The sequence below is a fragment of the Aptenodytes patagonicus genome, chromosome 7 (genome assembly GCF_965638725.1).
Source record: "Aptenodytes patagonicus chromosome 7, bAptPat1.pri.cur, whole genome shotgun sequence".
NCBI lineage: Eukaryota > Metazoa > Chordata > Aves > Sphenisciformes > Spheniscidae > Aptenodytes > Aptenodytes patagonicus.
This window is the reverse complement of record NC_134955.1, coordinates 30444068-30465775: the sequence shown is the minus strand read 5'-3', so window position 1 is coordinate 30465775 and position 21708 is coordinate 30444068. Positions and strand designations below refer to the sequence as shown.

The 21708-nt window shown below is 45.2% G+C and overlaps 1 protein-coding gene across 4 annotated transcripts in view; it reads right to left on the bottom strand.

Moving 5' to 3' along the window:
• Positions 1 to 845: 845 nt before the first annotated feature.
• The window catches only part of TYRO3 (TYRO3 protein tyrosine kinase), a 43441-nt gene continuing 22578 nt past the window's right edge, over positions 846 to 21708 (bottom strand). For all 4 annotated transcript variants that reach the window (XM_076344634.1, XM_076344633.1, XM_076344635.1 and 1 more), the window contains 11 exons: positions 21390 to 21534; positions 17021 to 17150; positions 16079 to 16179; positions 14936 to 15031; positions 12509 to 12589; positions 10696 to 10788; positions 9813 to 9934; positions 9393 to 9502; positions 7748 to 7907; positions 6233 to 6369; positions 846 to 3309 (listed from right to left, as the gene is read on the bottom strand). In XM_076344634.1, coding sequence (XP_076200749.1) covers positions 2934 to 3309; positions 6233 to 6369; positions 7748 to 7907; positions 9393 to 9502; positions 9813 to 9934; positions 10696 to 10788; positions 12509 to 12589; positions 14936 to 15031; positions 16079 to 16179; positions 17021 to 17150; positions 21390 to 21534 — 1551 coding nt within the window. In that variant the 3' untranslated portion in view covers positions 846 to 2933. The remainder of the gene's footprint in view (positions 3310 to 6232; positions 6370 to 7747; positions 7908 to 9392; positions 9503 to 9812; positions 9935 to 10695; positions 10789 to 12508; positions 12590 to 14935; positions 15032 to 16078; positions 16180 to 17020; positions 17151 to 21389; positions 21535 to 21708) is intronic.

The following is a 21708-nucleotide window of genomic DNA, read 5'->3' as shown; positions in this document are numbered from 1 at the left end:
GTCCCTATTTTAAAATCTCCTTCCCTCCCTCTTTTCTCACTAGCTCTTCTTCTGGTGTCGCTTCTCCCACCCACAACACAGCCTCATTTGTACCTGGTCTGACCAGGCTTGCGCGCAAAAGGATTAAATCATCATTTGAACCAGATCCAAGGGACATCACTGGGCAATGGCACCTTAAAATATTAACTAAATCAGCCACTTTGTGCTTCAGAAGTCATTTTTCCTGCATTGCAGATGGGGGGTGAGCACTCGTACTGTTTACCATCACTCTTCCTCTCTGTGTGAGCTGGCAGGCAGAGGGCGTGCAACATGCTGTTTGCTGATGAAGAATAAAAGCGTGAGGTACACCTTTTCTTCTCTGCGAGCTGGAAATCCAGGGGCTCTTTTATGTTGCGCTGGAACATTTGACTCAGCAGCTGAATTTTACCCACAGCCTCCAAACTTCTCTTCCACAGAGAGCACTGCCAGTAGTTGGATGGGTGCAAGCATCAGTTTTTGGGGAGGAACTGATGCAGAGGTTTTGCATTCCCAGGTAGGATGCAGCATGTCCCAGTAAGGGCTTCTCCCCAGGCTCCCACACAGCAATGGCCGCAGAGCCTGTCTCTTTGTGGAACCACCAGCCCATGCCCATCAGATTTTGGCCTTCAGTCTCAAGGTTGGCGCAATGCAGAGTAACTGCCATCTGGCGAGGCCAAACATGTTCTCTGCCTCTGAGAAGTAGCTTAATCGTGCTTGGTAAAGGGAGAAAGACGGCTTTTAGCTGGGGCTGACAGATTTGCTATGATCCCACCCAGTAAGTGAGCATCATCACAAACTCTGCCACAGACAAGAGGCTGGGACTCAGACACAGTACATGTTTTATTATTAAAAAATGCATAAAAACTAAAGACATGCTTCCCAAAGTTAGAGTCTATATGTACATCTGCTCTTCCCAGGCAGCTGCAGGGAGCATAGCCTTCTGCCCTCACTGCAAACGTGCACCACACAGGTTTTTGTTACCCTTTGTTAGGTGTTACCTTCTCACCTGCCCTTACAGCATTCCAGCTAAATGAAGAGAAAACCCTGTACCGCCTGGGGTATAAGATGGTGCAGTTTGTATCTGTGACTGAGAAACTGTACTGAACTTCTGGAGACATCTGCAGGACACCGCTGTTCAGTAGGAAACTACAGAAAGGACCCATGCCCAAGCCCCAGGCTGAAATTCCCCTTCCCTCGGAAGTGTTCTCACTAAGGGCTGAAACTGGACCTGAATTTTGTAGTTAGCCCCAAACCTTACAATAAGCAAATACTGGGCATCGAAGGCTGGAGTGTTCTGATACCAAGTCTGCAATCTCATTTGACTTCTTGGTCCCACCTTTGCCAACTCATCAAATGATGACATTTGTGTTATTTGTGTCTGAGGAAGAGCAATGTGGAATCCTCAGTCTTGTGATACTGCGTTTTCAGCTGAGTTTTCAGCACGCTGGAAATAAAAGAAATTAAGATCTAGCAAATACTTAGGATAAGTAGAGTAAGATGTAACTGCACTTCCTTGCTGGGAACCACTGCACAAAACAAATGCTGATTTACAGTAAAATATTAAATTATTAAAAACCACACAAGCTCTTGCAGTTATAGTGAGTCAGACATGCTGATTGGAAAACAAAACAAAATCTGAAGAGCAAAACCATTAATTTTGCCCTGTCTGGAAGGCTGCAGTGATACTAGTCTATGTTCTGATGTGGCTTTCACAGCATGCCAGAAGATCTCCTAAATAGGAAGGCCAGTGGTTCTCAAGCTTTTTCACCATGAGGACTCTCTCTTCAGAAAGAGATTTCCCAGTTGATCCCTTCCCCCCAACACACACACCTTCCCAAAACCCATTTCACACCTTCACTACAGCAGCTACAGCACTTTGTTATTTGAAAAAGTCATAGGACTGTTAAAGAGAAAGATTAAACGAATCCTATTTTAAAGCAAATGCTGAATCCTGCTCCCGCTGAAACTGAAGCAAGTCTGCCATTCTGTATCTAAGCTGTCTCCTTCCTCTCCTGGAGGGCAGCACTTAGCATTAATTAGCAGTGTTTCCCCATACTGCTGTTAAGGCCTCTCTACACTGTTTCCTTTCCATCCCTTTGAAGTTGGATTCTGTCCTCACACATGCCAGCTGCTCTCCCTCCCTTCGCATTTTAATGCCAGCTGCAAGTCTGGTCAGGCCTGAATTGGCATCAGACAGAAGAAAAAGAAAGACATAAAAGAGGTACATGGGGTGAAGAGGGATGCTGGATTTTCATTTTTTCTAATTTCATCGCTCACCAGAACATCTGAAACTCTTAAAAGAGCCCCAGACTGAGGAAGCAGCAAGTGTCACTGCATGAAATAAGCCAATGTTCAAATTCAGTGCTGGGTAGAAGCAGATCCGCAGATCAGTTTGAGAACCACTGAGGTAGGCAACAAGTCTAGGCAGTACTGCTGAGTGAACACAAGGGGAATTTTGCCCTCTTGTCCTGAATGACACTGTAAATACCCACTAGTGTTTTCAGAGGTACCAGTCCCGAAGTCATGCAGCCAGGGTCGAAGACAACATCTACACAAGAGCGAGCACTGACTGAACAGAAGGTATATTCAGCTCTGCTCCAGCAGTCAGTGAGAAGGAGCAGAGCATAGACTCTGACTGCCCGCCTTAGCTTTGAACTCCTTTCAGCAGGATGCGATCAACCTGTAACCCTACTGCCCCCCTCCCCCAAATCCAAGGGGTTGTTGGGGTTGCGGTCCTTCCAAGCTGCCCGCCACTGCAGCCCACACAGGTGGTGAAAGCTACAAAAGCTGCCCAAGAGCTCTGGCCAGTGCTGTTCAAAGCCATTCCAGATCTGGCATCAGGGCCCCAGGGGACACGGCACCACGGCTGCACACATCCCGTCCCAGGGAAGCAGAGTGTCACTGCTATGTACAGGCTAACAACTTTTCTCTCCTTCTGTCTCCAGCTGATACAGAAGGCTTTTGTCCTCCCCTTCCTGCCCGTCTGGATGACTTTCACCCTCGGCACCATCTCCAAGGCACAAGGGGCTCATGATGTAGCGATAGTCACTTGTGACAGCAGCAGCTGCCTCAGCAACAGTCTCTTCACCGTCTGTGTTTCCAAAGGAAGCGTGCAGGGCAGGGTCACTCGCAGACGCCTCTTTGTCCTTCCCAATGTTGACATACAGAGGATCTTGACTGGAGGAGAGTGTGGACATCCTCCCCCGAATCATTTCCAGCTGGGACCGGAGCACTCCAAAGCTGGGGCGTAGCTTGGGCTCAGGATGCCAACATCTGCACATGAGATCGTAGCTGTAAAACAGAGGGAGACGAGCACTGAGAAGCAGAGCAGCCACCCCCTGCATCTCTGAACAGGGGCTCTGCGCAGTGCAGCTTAAAAAGCAGAGACACTTTCCCCAAAACCTATCGGCTTTGGCCTTGCACAGGTGACAGCACGTGGGAAGCCATCATGGATCTAATTCCTTGTTCCTTCCCATTTTCAAAGGCATTCTCATTTTCGTCAAAGTAATTATTTAGACAGTACCAAAACACCCAAAAGCCCTGTCAAAGGATGCTGAACTTCTTGGTAAAAACCTCGTTCCATTGTCTCTGGAGAGCTAGAATAGGACCGTGAATGTGATACCACTTAGTAATAGCTTTTGAATTTATTCACAAAAAGCATCCTGACAACCTCTGCTGCAGCTGAAGCCATCCCTCCAAATTCTAGTTCAAGAGCAGATAAAACACAGGAAGAAAGAAAACAGAGATCCAACTGTGGGAGGTGCAAGTTATTTCCAGAATATTCTTTTTTCACACCGCGTTAACTCAGCGCTCCCGGCGTAATGGAGGTGCCACTGTAGCTGCCCGACAAGTTGCCAGTGGGACTGGAAAAAGGCACAGTGGGTTTGTTTAGAGGGCTGTAGAGGAATGGACAACAGCTTCATTGCTGGAAGAGGGATGCTGAAACGGCCTTTCTACTACAAAGGCACCACCCCTACGCAGAAGACGTGTTCAGTGCCGTTACCAGCCTCAGGCCCTGTCCTGCAGCGTTTCTCCTGCGGTCAAATACCAGCTACCTCAGCTCTGGCTGCCCGAGGGCCAGCGTGAGGAGATGTCACTGGCTCCGATGGCCTGTGCTCGGGCAGGAGCTCTGCTCTCCTGCGGCCACCTCTGCGGCTCAGCGCCTGCGTTGGCTGGCTGGCCTCCTGCCAGCCAGGCCTCCCGCCGGAGCCCACTGGGCTGGAGCGCGGCCAGAGCCATTGTCTTCCTCCTCTTTATGCATCACCCACAAGACTGGCAGCTGCATTCCTATGGCGTTATTGTTGCCAGTTCTGCAGGCAACAGGAACAAAGCACAGTACTGGCACTGAGAAACACCGCAGACAAACGAACCTCAGTTAAACTTGTAAATAGAAAAAATCTGATATGGCCTTTACTGGGAAATAAAGCATTTCGCGATGGCTTTTATTTTACTTTTTGTGTCCCTTGCTTGCTATCAGCTTTACAAGACTGTTTTTGACCTCACACTAGTTTTACAGAAAGTTTCTATGGTTCAGTGGTCTTAATCCTGATTTACATCCCTCACAAATGGTAGAAATAACTCTAAATGCTCCAGATAAGATAGAAACTTCCTATTCTGTGGCACCAAATTAAATACTTTCTTTTACCCTCACTGGCAAACAGCAGAAATTCATTTGAAAGAAAGGTAGAAAACTACTGGCTGTACTGAATCGGCCCAAAAGTCCATTTGCCCCAGTACCCAGTCTCTGACAGTGGCCAGTAGCAGATGCTTGCGGAAAGCACATAACCTGAGGGTGAGCATGTAGTGAGATCTTTCTGGTATATTCTCTCAGGTCTCAATAACCTGTAGCTCAAGGGCCTCTTGAAATGGAGGTTGTACCTTTTTAGTAGTTTTTGATGGATTTTTCTTCAATGCCTTGCAGCTTTTTGAATCTCTTCTCTACTTTTGGCATCTATAACATCCTATGGCCATAAGCTCCACAACTTGGAACCAAAACTACTCACAGCAGTCAAGATGCAGGACATATAATGAATTTAAGCAGTGGTATAATGATGTTTTCATTTAAACTCAGGGAACAGTTAAAATGAACTGCTGAGAAGATAAAAGAGTACAGCTTTAATAACAAGAGTACAGATTATTCCCTATGTGGAAAAAAGGCTGGAGAAAGGAAACCACGTGAAATAATCCACCATCAGAGCAGGAGGGAAGAGGGAGGAAAGAGGATGTTACGTTGTCCATTTTACACACAAGGAATGGCTTGAAAGGCCACTAAAGTCAGTGCTCACAGTTATGTCTTGCTTTGGGCAGGACACAGAGAAAACAGAGACTTGCTTGGGCACTCAGTGAAATGATTTCGCCTTTTCTGGACTAGGCAAGCTTTTGCCCTGGGAGAAGCTATGGTGACACTCCCTGGGGGACCTCAGCCCCATGTGTGGACTCTAGGAAACTTATTGCAGCCACCACCCGTGGGGCAACGGTTCCTGAGCAGACATCTCACGTAACCTGCTGGCCAAGAATGGCCCCTTGGCCGCAGGACTAAGGCAGGAGCACAGGCTGCAGCATGTGGCTGCCTGCTCCTCCGTGGGCTACCTGAGCCCTTCCTGCAAACCTGAAAATGTCTGAAACCAATATCTGCAAGACTGTCCTGGCTTTGTTTCCACCTGTAATTTAAGGTGGGACATTGATCTACAGAGCCTTAGATCCTCCTCTCTCTCCTTTTCTCTTTCACTCTGCTATTTCTGTAAGAGTAGATCCAATTTTGAAAACTGGGCCCAGCTTTGAAAGACACATGCAGGCCACTGCCTCTGCAATCCAGTTTTCTCATAGTCTTGCTCGATTGCTTTTCTATTCAACCTTTGGGGTGTGCCATGAAACTCATCTCTTTTCTCACATGCTGGCCTGAGAAGGTAGGGAGCAGTGAGCAGGGAGTGTGTGAGGAAACACAGTTATAGTTTCCACAAAGCCAAGAGCTTCTAATGTTGACACTGTTCAAACCCTTGAGCCAAGTTAGCTGCTTGTGTAGCTACCACAGGTTCCAGGGAGCTGTGCCAGCAAAGAGTATCTGGTAGCTAACCCAGAGACTTTCTAGTGAATGCCTCTGTGTACTGGAAAGTGGATAGATTCAGACCAGTGCTCCAGCCAGCTGCCCCTGTTTCCTTCCAGCGAGCCAAACTTCTCAAGGAATCACATGTCAGCAGGGCAAGGAAGTACTCACACATCTTCCAGGCACTCTGGCGGCTGCTTCAGCCTGTTCCCACTGATGAGGTAGTTGTAGATTTCTGCATTCTCAATGCCAGCATAAGGGGTTTGCCCTCGGGTCACAATCTCCCACATGGTCACCCCAAAAGCCCACTGAAAGAGAACAGCACACAGAACAGGTGAACAGACAGTTCCCTAGTTGCTGGGGTGGGGTTTCAGCATGCTTAGACTGTGCCAACCCTCCCAGCATGGGGTAATGTCATGTGAGTAGCAGTGATGCAAGGACTATCCAAACTCTAACTAGAAAACAAAGAAATGACCCAGCTGATGCTGACGCATCATCTTGGGAGACAGGTGAAGGCCCGGCTCAGCCCCATCCTGCAGGGGAAGATTTGGGAGCTACTGCTGCCTTCCACCTGCAGACCTCTCCCAAGTATCTCCTACTCATGGTTCTTTAAGGCATGCAGTATCAGTTTTGTGGTTCCCAGCTACATGAAGATTTTGGTTTGGGGTTCACAAATCAGCTGCTTAATTCCTTGAGCCAGATTCTGGGTTACTAGAAATGCACAGGCGCAAACGAAAGCAGAGTTTAGCCAATAAAACAGGGCAAGGAACAAACCACTTATGGCTCACATTCATTTGTGCTCTGCACTGCAACAGTCATACTTGTACATTTAAATCTAAACGGCAAGGTTTGTTAGGTGCAAGAAATTGTGATTTTCATAAGCAAAACAGTGTCTGTTGTAAACTGGCTGAACTAGTGATCACCAATCACTAAACACTGCCTACAGTGGTTACAGCAATCACTGGGCAACACAGCAGCCGAGTTAGAAGGCGCTCTTGGTGATCTCTTCAGGGACACTGTGACATGGATAACTAGGAAGGCAAGTCCACAGGTCTGAAGGACAAAACTAGTGTGAAACCAGATGAAAAGGCAGCAAGGAAGAGGGGAGAAGGTATCAGAAGAAAAAAAACAAAGGGAAAGGAAGCAAAAATTTCAGATGAATGGGTTTAGCCTCACTCTCCAAGGCCGAAGTGATGGGGAGGAGTGTCTAAGCACTGACATATTCAAGAGTCTACAAAGTTCCACCAATGCCTTCTGTAGGATGGAGTACCATTGCTGAACTTGTACATAAGCATGTGGCTTATGTGCATTTCAAATGTCACCTTCAAATTGTCATGCAGAAGAGAAAGGGAAAAGAGTAAGAGTAAGAAAGGAGAGACTGCATAAAGAGAGAGGAAAAGGAGGAGAAAGGGAAAGGTGAAGGAGGGGATGGGGATAAGCACTGAAGAATGAAGGACCAAAGGACAAGAGGAAAAGGGTTCATGTCTTTTGCCATAAACTACTCATACACATCTCTAGTCTTAAGTTCTGAAAGCACCCAAGGCACAGGTGGCACTGTCCCTCAAACACAAGGCAAATTCCCCTTCCCATCACCAGGGCCTTTTCCCACTCTCAATGAATACAGAAGCATTCCTCCACTTCAGCAGGAATACAGGTAGTCCCCAAACACACCAGAGCAAAACTCACCACATCACTGTGTGTTGTGTACAGATTATCCGCCAGGCTTTCCAGAGCAAGCCACTTCACTGGCAGCTTGGAAGCACAGCCCTGACGGTAGTAGTCTCCACTGTAGATTTTCTTAGAAAGCCCGAAGTCTGCAACACTCACGTTCATGTTTTCATCCAACCTAAGGGAAAGTTTTAATGACTGAGAAAAGCATTTACTGGCTACCTCAGGCAAAAAAGAGGTATGTCCCTGTCTGGCCAGGGAATTGAGGTATATAGTTCACCAAGTATTGCCCAGAAGGATAATGACTTCATCTGCTTGATGACCAATGTGAAATAGTTTAGTGGTCTCATATCAGTTCCTTGAGACTAACAGGGAGATAATTAGGACTAAGGAAGTAAGGAAATGACCATGCTCAGATGGTCTACTCTGTCAGCCAAAGTGAACTCAGAAACTCCTTCCTGTAGTTTCCAAGATTGACAGAGGACATCTGTAGTGCTCATTGCTACCACTGAGGCCTACACCCTGTATAGGCAATCAAAAAACATAGGTGCTTGCCTAGACTGCCTATTACAACTGCTCAAACTAGATCTGCAAGATCTTCTCTCCAGGCCTGGTTAATGGTCTGAATTGCTCTGTCACCCACTTAAACCTAGACATGTTGGTAGATAGCCCACAAAGACTTCAAGCTCCCAGGTCTCATAAAGGACTCCCTGCTTTTCCCAGAAGATATGATGAAATAGGCATTCAGCTTCCTCTAAAGGAAGTCTGTATTTTTTTAAATGTTTAAAAATAGGAAATCAGTATGTGTTTCTCATAAATGTCAAAGCAGGCTAACCCATCATTTTTCATTATGACTATCAGGCTCCTGTCCGTACATCTGGACATTCAAATGCCTTTGGAAATCTGTGTCTCATTGTGGATTTTACCAGTTGTCATGGTTTTGTTCAGAGGTGGAGTTCTGTATGCCAGAATGGGTTGTTCCTCACTCCATTCTCAGGGAAGAAGCAGAGGGGAAAGGATAAAAAAGGATTTTTCTTCCCTTCAAAGTAGACAAAGCAGTTTGGGGACAAGAACAGCAATGTGGGATCTTACAGTGTGTTCACATGCAATTATTTCTAAAGGCATTCTCCACATAAGCCATTCTTCACAAGCTTTCAGGGAAATTCTACATTTCTTATATTGTGATAATCAAGTCCTCAAAATAGATACAAGAAATACAGATTTCAGGCTACAAAGAAAGTTCCTTTCTCCTAACACAGCCAAACCCATTCTCTCCTGTTGATTACATTATATTGTGGAACAAATAGCCCGTGCTGAAACACAGCCATTAGAGTGACTAATTACAAACATATATTGTAATCAACCCTATGAAAATACATGCGCAGACCAATGATGGAAAAGTTCCTTATAAATAGGGTCTATTTGGAAGCTCAGTGGGACATTAGGAGTTGTTCCCTACCCCCAGCGCCGCCACCACCACCACCACCACCACCACACACCCCCACCACCATGGCCATGGCTCCCCTATGCCTATTGTCACTTAAATGCAAGGACCAGCATCCTCGGACAGGATCCCTTCCCACTTCTGTCACACGAAAGGTTTCTCATCCCTCTCTCACCCATTCTGGTCTTTCTCTTCTCTAAAAACTCATGGGTCACTTACATGCAGTTCCGAGCTGCAAGGTCCCTGTGTATGAAATTTTTTGAGCTCAAGTACTCCATCCCGCTGGCAATGTCAATCATGAACTTGAGGAGTGTCTGAACAGGCAAGTTCTGAAAGAAATAACAGTTTAAGTTCTGTTCCTGGAAGCTTTCAAGCATGTATGGCAAAACTGCAAGATTTGCTGCTAGATTACTGAGCAGGGATGGGGGATATAGGGAGAGGATGGAATGGAGGAGTTGGTCTTCAACATGCATGGAATTAAATACTTCAACACTTCAACATCACATCCCACAACTTCCTCTGGTATCAAAATCTGGTCATCTGCCAATGCCTGTGGGAGACCAACCCTGAACTAATTTGAGTACATTCTCTGAAAATCCATACCCTCCCAGAAGGAATTCTACAGTAAGACAGACTTACAAAAGGGTTTTCCCCAATCCGTGACATCAGTAGAAAAGCATGGAGGTCTCCATGCTTCATGAAGGGCAGGATCACCATGGGAATTGGGAGACGGCCCTTGGGACGGCTCCGTAGACTGACTCCTAATGAAGACACACAAAGCAAAGGGGTTTTAGCAAACAGATCAGTCCCAAGGGGAATCTTACAGGATGCTGTGCCCTTCTCTTACAAATCTGGAGGAAAATGTGCAGTTTTGGTGGGTTGGTTCCATGCTCCAAGCTCCTTTGCATGTCATCATGCCAGGAGGTGTTAAGACACCTCTAACCCTGTTTACTTCAGAGGCAGTACTAAGTGCCCAGTGGCACTCAGCTCTCCTTGCAGGACTGGCTATAAATGTTCCTAGGATCGCTCCAGACCAGACAGCCCCAAACCCCTGGGGTCTGCACAGCAATCTCCACATTCTGGAAATCGCCCATGTTCCATAGTGCCCACCCATGAATGTCTTGCTTCTTACCCAGTATTTCGGAAAGGCACAATCTCCCCTCCCTCTATTTGTCTACCAACCTACCTGTCCACATTTCACATCAGTTCAGACATACCTCAGCCAGCCACAGCCTCTCTGTGGTATTTGCAAGAACCAAAGAAATAGCTTAAATATGAGATGCTTATTGCCGGTGTATGAGGGCAAGTGTTGTGAGCACTTACGCATACTCCAACTCCCTCTAGGCCTGGGAAGGAGCAATGCTGATAGATGCAGGACTCCAGGCAGCACAGAGGTGGCCGCACTAGCACTGCTGTTGGACAGCAGTGAGGGCGAGCATGTGGGGCGAGCATGTGAGGCTGTGTGGGATTGTGCAGGATCGGGTGGTGCTCTGTGGCACCACAAGCAGCAGTGCTGGCTTACCGATCAGTTTAGTGACGTGCGGGTGGTCAAACTCCTTCATACATGCAGCCTCTCGCAAGAACTCCTCAATGTCAGTCGAGGTGAAGATGTCCGCTGGAAAAAAGTGACTGTAAGTTTTCCTCCTTTGTGGGTGGCTCCAAGGGACTTTACAGATAACGATTATCAGAAGCTTGTTCTTCATGGCACAGCACATCCTCTCAGATCTACAGCTAGATGAGCCAGTTTACAACAAAGCAGAGCCTGACACTTTCTCCTGGGATGGGCGGCAGTAAACACACATCAGGGACATCTGGTAAATTGATTCTTGGCAGAGTAAAGACCTCCTGATTAGCAGCTCTTTTCTCAGTAACAACTTTCATTGGAAGCCATGGAAATCATGTGTGGGTTAAAGATGTAAGAATTAATTAGCTAAAAGGACCTAAACTACAATGTCGGGGAGAAGAGACATCACACAAAATTAAAGAAAATGTGAAAACTGAGGAGACGGCCTGGAGCCCCTGGCTGGCACGGCAGACCCCAATTCATCTCTGATAAGGATGGCATGAAAGATCAACGCTTTTACATCTCTTAGCATGATTGAGTCTTCTAAGGTGCTAGAGCTAAGATTTCTTAAATAACCACACTACTGGAGAGCTTGGACCAAATTCAGCAGTGACATACATGAGCATAAATTTGGAGTAAATTATTTCTAATTGCTACTACTCCAGAGTTATGGAAGTATATCAATATAATCAAGAATTAGCCCAGTGGACTACTTCCCCCACTGCTGCTGCTGAATTTAGCGGGAGTCCTCCAGTCCTGCTGCAAGATCAGACTTAGACCTGTGGGGGCGTATTCACATTATCTGCTTTAGGCAAGTAATTTAAATATGATTCAGAAGACAAAAGTAGATTCCCTTTTTACAGTCAACAGAGGAAGGAAGGTGCCTCTGGAGGGTGACAGTTCCCAAGTTAGATGCCTGAAGGTAGACAGCCTGACTACACAAAACAGCTTGCAAACCGATTAGGATTATTGTTGAAACTGGAGAAAATGATGGAACTCACACTAATGTAAATACAAACTGGTATTCTGTGGCAGCCAAACTCAGCTCGAGATAAGTGAACGTGACTCTGCTTTAAGTCAGTCACAGCTAATTTTTGCCTTACAGGCAACAGGGGTGAAATAACATAGGTTAACATATATATACACATACATACATGCACATACTTGTTTTGACTTATACCTATCTATTAATTGCTTTTCTTGTTACAGACTTCTGCCTGATGAACATGTTAGTTGCCCTTGTTACGCACACTCTTCAGATCACGAATCAGAAGGGAGTTAGACTACTTACTCAAATATGCCTGACTGAGATGAGTTAGCTTGTCGCTGCATTCAGCCCAAATACTCTTCTGTTTATTCTAGGATATATGCTTGGAGGAATACCGTCTTTCACTGCTGAATTATTAGGGCAAAGCAGACCTGTCTGAACTGTCTATGTCACATGATGTAGTGCTGCATTGAATCAAGCAACTGAACGAGATCCTCTATACACAGAAGAAGATGTAGCTATGACTTGGTTTTGGGTGCACTCACCACGTGCTAGGTGCTGTACAAGTAACTAAGGTGTTATAGGTCCTTCCCTGAAGAGCTTCCACTACAAAAAGACTGACATGAAAGGGATAGAAGACAACATGGGTAGAGTGGCTGAGTGGGAAGCTCAGAGAGGAGTAAAGAGCATCAGGGGATGTTTGCTGGAGAAAAGGACAGATAGCATTTAATCTTTCCAAGCTCTCTTCTCTTAAGTACTTCAGGTAGCCCTGCTCCCACTTACCTTTCAGCATCTTCACTGCCACTTTCTGGAAAGAGCCATCATCTAGCTTCAGTAGTGCCTCTCGAACTGACCCAAACTCCCCTGTGAAATGACCAGAGCAGGCAGTGAGGGAACAGCTTCTTGTGAAGAAAGTATGATTCACAGCAGATTCACTCCAGGGATCACTGGCAAAGAAGCTGAATAACCATAAATGCAGCTACCAGCTTCATTTTTCATTCTGCAGTTCCAGCCAGCAGCTTTCAGCATACGTGTGCCTAGAAGAGGTAGCACTAACAGTAGACAGAGGCCACTGTACTGGCAGTCCAGGAGGCAAAGGAAAACAAGAGGGAAAGAAAGCAATCCTCTACCAGATGGACGATTCGGAGTCAGAGTGTAAGCTGGGATCCCAGGCAGGCATTTCTGGGGAAGCCGTATCATGAGGGATGAGTCTGAGTGAGGCTCTGGTCAGAGAGGGAGCTATTAGCTGGAGCAGTGAGTGGATGGGTTGGCTGAAGAAGCTCTCAGTGCTGACAGCCATCAGAGCTGAGTAATGGTGCCAGGTCTCAACCATCTGAGACACAATCAGGCCTTACCTCTCAAAACTCAGGGAATGACTTCTATGAATCACAGCTGACTAGACAAAACATAGAACACCTACTTGTGTATGCGTGATATGATAATTCAGAGGAGAAAGTGTTTACCCTGGTGTGTTCTCTAAGAGGGATAAGAGGAAATGCAACTGGCCAAACCCTCTTCAAATTATTTTAGCCTGAATGGCTTTATACCACAGCATAACAGCCTCTTTGCATTGGATCTGGCTCTAGGTTTTCTCTCGCTAATTTTGTAACTGCTTAACCCACCCAAAATGCATTAGTATGAGGAACTCTGGTACTGCAAAGAAGGAAGCAAAATATGGTACTCAGGACACGTACCCCAAAAGCATTATCTTTCCACTAGCTTTTCACCAGTGTCCTTCACTACTGTATGGCACATGCTTATTTCACAATAACCACGAGCAGTGGATCTGACCACAAAAGAGGAAAATGGGAAGGAGTAAAGGCATTTTGTACTGCTTCCGTATTATGGAGCTGTTGCTCAGCTGCAAAGTCAGCAGAACCCAAGATAATAGTCATGCCATCTTATAACCTGTATGCTGAGTGTAGGGTTGGGGGAATGGGGCTGACAACACAGACCAGATCCTGCCAGCCAGCGTCCTCCCTCCAAGGCCATCCCCAGGGGCCCCGCTGCAGCTGATTTCCAGTTTTTCACCTGTCATGGGGACAGCCCAGAAGGGTTGAAGCAGGATCCCAGAAACTGGCCAAGAGCTGACACTCACAGATGACACAGCTGTTTAATTACTTAGCATTGTTAAACCCTCTGAGACCACTTCTGCAGGAAGGTCATCTTCCTGCTCTGAAAGAAACGCATTTGTTCTGGGAGGGATGGAGCAGAAGAATGCTCCCAGTGGGAAAGGGTCAAAGAAAACTGCAATAAAACTAGTCTTATAAAGAAAAAGGAAGCCAAACACTTCAGCTTCTTTTTGCTTATGACCTCTGACTTATGCTTCTCTCTTAGTTATTGGCTTTATCATTACATGTTTTCACTTATTTCTAGAGATTGCCTTCAGCCTGAGAAGTAGGGAAGGATGATTCAACTTAGCACACTGGCCTGCCATTTGGGAAATCTAAATTCAAAACCCTCTTTTCACACAGAGTTTCTGGGCCAATCTTTTAGCTAAAGTTAAGTGAGAAGCATCCCACCTTTACTCTGGCCATCCCTCCGGACTGAAAACCTCAGAGAAATGTTAGGAGCACCTGCGTGGGAGATCCAGATGGAGAACCACAGTCAGAAGAGCTCCTAAGCACCTGAACTAATGAGGACAAATGTCAGCAAAATTCAGTACCTGTTCCAAATGTGCCTCTATAAGAGCCCAAACTAAAGTCTGGAGTCAAACCACCCCAAACGTTGAGGATATCTGAAACTGAATCAACATTTTTTTGGAGGGGTTGCAGTGTTTGAGGTAGATCATCTCTGTCTCTGTATTGTCTCAGCCCATTTAATACTTGACGCATGCTTAGTAAATGGAACGAATTCTATAGCACCACTTTGTTAGTAGAAAGGGCAGAAGTTTAATTGAATATTCCTTTGTTTAAATCTCTGAAATAAATTCACACACCAGTGAATCAACAGTACTTTGGAAAGCTGAGCATAGACTGTAGTTCATGACTTATAGAGCCATATTACAGGAATGGCTTAGCCAATATCCTCTTAGTTATGCTAAACCTTTGAAATGTTTTATCCCAGCGGAAAGGAAAATTCCATTTAAATTGCCATCTACAAGCAGAAGGAGAGAAAACAGGCTGCTTATAATTGCTTCTCCCTACTCAACAGTAAAGGTAACACAAGTGGGACTTTCAATGTAAAGCCTTGTTCAGTTTTGGTTCTTACCCTTGCCCAACATTCTGCCCAAGGTGAACTGTTGTTCCTGGATTAGGACATCTTTGAGTTTTGTCTTCAGCTCATCACTGATTCCTACACTCTCCACTGAAAAAAAACAAAGGAACAGTCAAATAAGGGATACTTAAATATTCTGTCACAACATCAAGAGTCACCTGTTCTAATCTCCATCTCCAATCTGATTCCCATACTGTAAGCAGGAAAATCTGAGAAAGACAGAGTTCCCTTCCATGTCCTCTAGCCCCACCATAGACAAGAGGCCAATAACTTTCAACCACAAGAAAATGTACCAATAGAACTGAAAGGGAGACGGTGTGATAACACCACCCTTAAACATATCAAGAGCAACAGGAATACAGAACTATTGTAAATAACACTGAGAAGACAAAATCCAATCAGAAGGGACACTGACAGACACTGGTTCATACAGCTTCATTTAAGTTGATGCAGCTGCGCCAGTTTTCAATGACTGGCTCTCAGACTATTTTAAGTACAGTACAAATCTCACAGTACCTGGCTGAGAGGGTAACATAATGTCCAGCAGTTATGGTCACTAGATTTAACGGAGAGATCTCTAAACCCAGGGGAGCAAAGTCAAAGGCAGCTGGAGCATCATCCTAACCCAGCCATGCAGCACTGCTACATGGAGCCATACCCTTGCTGAACCAGGAGACAGAAATGGATCATCTTAACTCTGGCCATTCCTGGGACTCAATCTCCTGTTTGAGAAGTTACTAATTCCTGGCCTTCCAAGACTGATCAATTGGTTCATGCTTGTAGCACAGCTCAGCATGCTGAGTTTAAAGCTTACTGCTAATATTGTTAAGCCATATTTATCTCACTGTTGCACAATATTACAGTCGAAGGAGTCCCTGTAGTGTGAAACTGGGGCAGGGGAGTGGCGAATACACACTAATATACACAATGACTGTAGCTGTAATTAGCAAGTGCTATGTAATTGGTATGGCAACAGCAATTCTGGCCTTTCACCTCTGCCATCCACAGTGTCTAAGCCTCCTTGTAAATTAATCCCATGTTCTTAATCCAAAAACATCAGTTTCAGGGAAAACAAAGAGCATAGTACATGCATGAACACAGCTTCTCAGGTAGAATCACTCAGGTCATTTTACTTACATGTTGCTTCAATGAGCTCTGGGCCCTCCCTGTTGAAAGACCTGGCAGCTCTGAAATGGACTGCTGGATCCCCTCTGCCAACCACACTGCCAAAGGCATGGCTAGAAGGCAGAAAAGACACACAGGGCCATGATTACATGGGCCATTCACTTCCAAAAGGGAGTGTTGAACAGTATGGATGATTTCTCACGCCTTGCCATATAAATACTACGGACTGTTTTGTTAAAGAGGATGTAGCTGGAGAGGAGGAACAATGGGTTTATGCTGCCTTGTTGATGCACCTAGAGGGGGTGGGAGCCTTCCGAAAGAGGGGAATCACTCATCCCAAGTGCCTGAGAGAAGCTGCTGCAGGTTGGAGCAGGTTGCAAGAGTCACATAAACAGAGATGCTGCTGTGAGAGGGAGGTCTGGGAGACTCTGAAAAGAATGGGAACCTTGCTTGCAGCAGGGAGCAACCCACAGCCGAGTGTCAGCAGTGATGGAAAGGAGACTTTCCTGGGGATCCAGAGGGTTCTGGGCAGTCAGAAAGTTACAAGCAGCTGCTAGACTGAAAACCAGCATGGGATAAAGGGCCCAGCCCATAAGAACACAGAAGATGATTCACCAGTGGGTCTTTTCTCTTTGAATCTCTTAAGCAGCAGTGCTAAGGACTTATAGAATTACCTTGATCTAGTTTATATTTCCATATTCTAATAAAGCCCAGCTATTGACATAACATTTTTTCTACTCTATTTTTGGTGTTCTCATTTTGAAGAAAAAGTAGGGCACTTTCCTGCTAGTCTCTAATCCAGAGTCACCCCCAAAACTGTGAAAAAACAGTTATCCAAAGAAAGTGCCAAAAGTACTCAATCCACAATGCTTTCCGAAAAATATTTGAGTCAGAAACCACACTGGAGGAGAAAGCAAAGATCTCTCTAACCAACACAAGGAGAATCTCCCTTACCCAAACCGAGTTTCCTTTCTTCTTTTTCGAAGGAGAATAAGAGCCAGGGCAACAGCCGTGACCAGAGCTGTGAGAATGCCCAATGCCACAGGAACCCAGGAAGTCCCATAAGGAGGTTGTCTCTGGCCACCTAGAAGATGGAGAAAACACCAGTCAGGAAATAGAAGACTGTCAATGGTAAACAGACCATACTGGGATATTTTTTCCTTTTGCTTTTAAACGGAAAAGCCATGCTGCTGGATCTGGTGTACACAGTGGATCATCGTACACTAGAATTTGGCATAAACAGCTACTCAGTCAACCATCAAAAAAACTAGCTGTTTCACACAGCAAAGGCAGAGCAGATGCATCCAGTTATCAGAATCTATTCTTAGTTTTGAGCCTCAAGAAAGTAAAAGGCACTGCTCCAGATTATACCGCTTTACATGAGCTCACGATCTGGGGTGCTTTAAACTGGAGTCTCAAGACAAAAAGGTTGCTTAATATGAGCATTTTCTGTGTAGGTTTCACCTTGTCCTGTTTGAGGCAGCCAGCAGAACCTTGACCAGGCTACAAAATACTGCCTGAATGCCAACCAGATAACATTTTGAAAGACAACAGAGAAAGACAATTGCCTCATGGCAGTCTGCTTGAAAATATTTACATTTCCCTTCTCATCCCTCCCACAAAGAGAAGCACCCTGTGGGACTTGGTATTGGCTGTAACTTCCCAATGTTGTTGGTTGGTTGTAACCTCTCAATGTCTCTCTACTAAAGAAAAGGTGAATTTTAAAAAGTGCCCTGCGAGTCAAGAAATAAGTTAGCCAGCATGCAGGTTCCAATTCTGGTCTAGTATGTGCTCCCAGAATATGTATACTTTTGACTACAAACTGTCTACAGAAGGAGATGCTGCCAATCTGAGTAAGCTGCCAGGGAAGGAAGATAAGCAATATGGTTATGAATAAAAGAATATTATCTATGGTTGGCAAACAACAGATAAATTAATCCAATTCCCTGAGAGATTTCTTCTCCAAATACAATTACTAAAGATTAAATGTTAATTTGAATGCGTTTATTAAAATCTAGGATAGCCTTCATATCTCCAAATTGTTTAAGAGCAAACAAGAATAGGTAACAGATCCCTAAGCACTTCCTTCATCTTCATGCTCCCTTGCCCACCTTCAGCAGTTGACTGTGCTTTACCAGAAGCTAAGGAAGAATCATCTTTGACGATGTAAGTAATCCTATTATGTTATATGACATGAGAGTATAAGTAAACCTGTCCTTAAAAGAGATGTTAGGTTAATGGGCTGAGATTTGGATGAAGACCTGCATAGATGTATGTGAAAAGGAGTCAGACATCCTTACTGGCAGAGTCCTGGCAGGTAAAAGGCTTCTAAGGCTTGATTACTAGTTACATTGTCCAGCCTTATCATCCAGGTTTTTAAAGAAGCAATGTTAGTCTAATAAACAGGTAGAGCTTAAGGAAACAGAATTCTGGACCATTGAGGAAGCATACTAGTACTTCTCCACTTGAAACAATTATCAGACCTTTAGCACCTATTTTCCAGCATCTTATCTCCTTCAGTGACTCACATATTCTTTTCCCACCCAGAACGCTTTATAGGCTCTGGGTTTTATGATACTCCCTCTTGCTGCACCTTTTGACCTGGCCTTCAAGGCTGCTTATGAGGAGGGAGAGGGATCAGAAACAGAAGTGGAATGAAAATACAATGAAAGCTAACTCCAGCCTTCTCCACAATTCCCAAGCCAATCACTTGGGCTGTTCCTGTCTATCAGGGCAGAAACAATATACAACACTGATGTAAAAGGTCCTCTCTGATAGTTAACGATAAGGTTTCCTTCCCCCTGTGGTGAGGCAAGCCTCTCTCGGCCTGTTTTTCTAGTCTGTCTGCTCACTGGCCTGGTGAGAGAGCAGGGATTTAGGTCACCTTCCTGGGGGTCCCTCCAAAAGGAGGATGGATGAAAACAAAACTAAATTATTCTCCCTGTTTCTAAACTGCTAGGAATCAGAAGCCCATCCCGCAGTTTATAGCAAATGTGTCAGAAATAGAACTGAATGTTGAAATTCACTGTTTCTCCTCCTGCCCCACAGTTCATTGCTTCCCACTTATACCACTGAGCTAGAGAGGATGGCTGCAGCCCAAGTAAAGACCGAGTTGCCTCTCCTCCCCCAACTCTGTCTCTCTCCCATCTCCCATACCCCCCTTTTCCAACTGGCATACACCTTAAGACTGCACAAAGCAGACAGAAGACAGTATTATTAGATGAGCTTAAATGAATATTTAGGAGTCCTTTGATGAGAGAACCCCTTTTATTTCTGTAGCAGGTTTTATATCACAAAGGTGTGCAAAGAATGTAATCCAAGAGTCTTCTCCTGCACATAATCGTGAAGATGACGGATAGGAAAAAGCTATTAGACCACTCTGTTCCTCTCTGCAATGAAAGAGCGACGTTTCTACTGAGAATGTTTCTGAAAATATTAAAATAATCTTTGTTAATAGTGCACAAGATCTCTGCATAAGCAGGGTGGAGCTCCCACTAGCTCTGCTGTGATGACAAATACGACTTAAAGTTTATACAAGCTTAGTCATCCTTACTGCCGCACTGGGAGCTGGTCAGAAACCACCCCTGGCATTTCTCACATAAAGCAACCAGTGCCAGTTTGCTATTTTAGGAAAGGAAGCGACTTATATTTTCTACCAGGCCTGAAACAAAACTGCAGTCTTTCTGCAGCTCTGCTGTTCAAGGCCTGTCAGTGTTCCCACAATGAACCTTTATTTCCAGCCTGTTATGCTTGTGAAGAAATATGTGCTTTCAGACAGCATTTGGCCAAAACAAGCACCACTCCTGATGCTACTTTTTTGAAGTGGTTTGTAAATAAAAACAAGCAAACATTTTGTGCTTTCAGGATTATCCCATTCCAGCTCCTTGTAAAACGCAAACCCTATACATTCCCTGGGGCTTCTTGTCAGTGTTGCCATTTTTCAAAGGGATCTTCTAGTCCTTTCAGGTACTCTTCTCTGTATTTGGGTGCCACAGAAAATAACTGAGCAAAAAGCAGGAGAAAAAAATTGATGTAACCAATGCCCAACCTCTAGTTGAGTCAGTTCTGGACCTCCGCACCCCTTCATTCTGCTTTAAATAATTTGAGGGCTTTGATCCCACAGTGACTGTGTGCTCACACATAACCATCAGTACTGACTTCATCACAGGAACCAGGTTGCCAAAAGGGCCCTTCTGAGTAATGCGCACATTAAAACCAGCATTAGATGCACTACTGCAAGTAAGGCTACGGTTCTCTCCTGGTTACTCTGCCCCTATCCCCCACCTCCTGCTTGCCTGGGAACTGCACTCTAGGTTCCCCCTGCCATCCCTAAGTGTGGAGGGATCAGGAGGGATCAATGTCCATGTGATTCCTCAAAAGACGTATGGGTTGGGAAGAAAGCAGCGGCAGATGGGTCAGCACCAGAGATTAGAGATTGCTGTCTCATCCTGCCACAGGTGCTGGGAACAAAACCTCAAGAGACTGTGGTATTTTTGCACGATCAATCCTCACTGACTTCTTATCACTAATCCGTATTTTTATTCTGAACATCTTCCTCTTAGTTGTTTTACAGTTTCCTTCACAAGCAGCATTCTTCTCTCCCTGCTACACATCTCCCCATATAACATCCTGCCCTTCTCCATAGCCCGACTGCCATTTCCCATTCACTGCAAAATACAAGCAGCAAGCAAACCAGCGCCTAACTGCCCTTTATCACTAGGAATGCACTCCACACATGCATGTTCTTTGCCCTCAACAAACCCTTCCACGTGGTCCAGAGTGCATGGTACAGCTTCTGTACCATCATCTCCCTCTTCTACCAGTAGCTCAGCTTTTCCATGGAGAGAGTTAAACTGGTTTAATATAAACAATTCAGTAAAACCATTACAAAACCCCACGTGTCCATGGTTTGAATCAGGCTCAACTGAAACTAGTCAGGAATGGCTTCAAATTAAATCAAAGAAGAGAACCTATGTTAGAGGAGTTTTCTGTCACATTTACTCTTGTAAATGGCTTAAGCCTAAATGAAGGACTTCAAACCTTCATTTGCACCTTTTCTATTGTGTCTCCCCTTGCCCTGCTCTCCACTAAGCACAGCAAAAGCCCATTAAAGAAGACACAGTAGTGGCCAGAAGCTGTTTTGTTTATATCAGCTCTTTAAATATTATTTAATTTCTACTCTGCTTGATGAAGTGTGCTGTTGTATAAAGCCATGTGGCTCAGTCAGCTGTAAGCACTGAAAGGAGAAGAGTCAGAGAAAAACAGCAGTCCCAGCACTTCTGACTTTTTTCCTCAAAGTGAAGGGAAGGCAGTGGACACTCACCCATGACCTCTTGGGCTTCAAGCAGGAAGAGGTCACTCCAGGGCCCGCATCCTGCAGAGTTCAGCACGCACACCCTGATGATCAGGTCTTTGAGAGGATTCCACGTTGTGAGGTTAGCTTTTGTATCCTGTACGATCATCTCCCCCTGAGAGCAAATGGCAACAAACTGTAAGCTGTCTTAAAAGGAATCTAGTCTAAAAATTTACCTTTAAAACTAAACCAAAACATTACTGTGTACTTCATCGGTGCTATAACAAGGGATGGGAGTTGTGACTCCTGGGTCCTAGTCTCAGTTTTGCCACTAACTTGGGCTGTCATC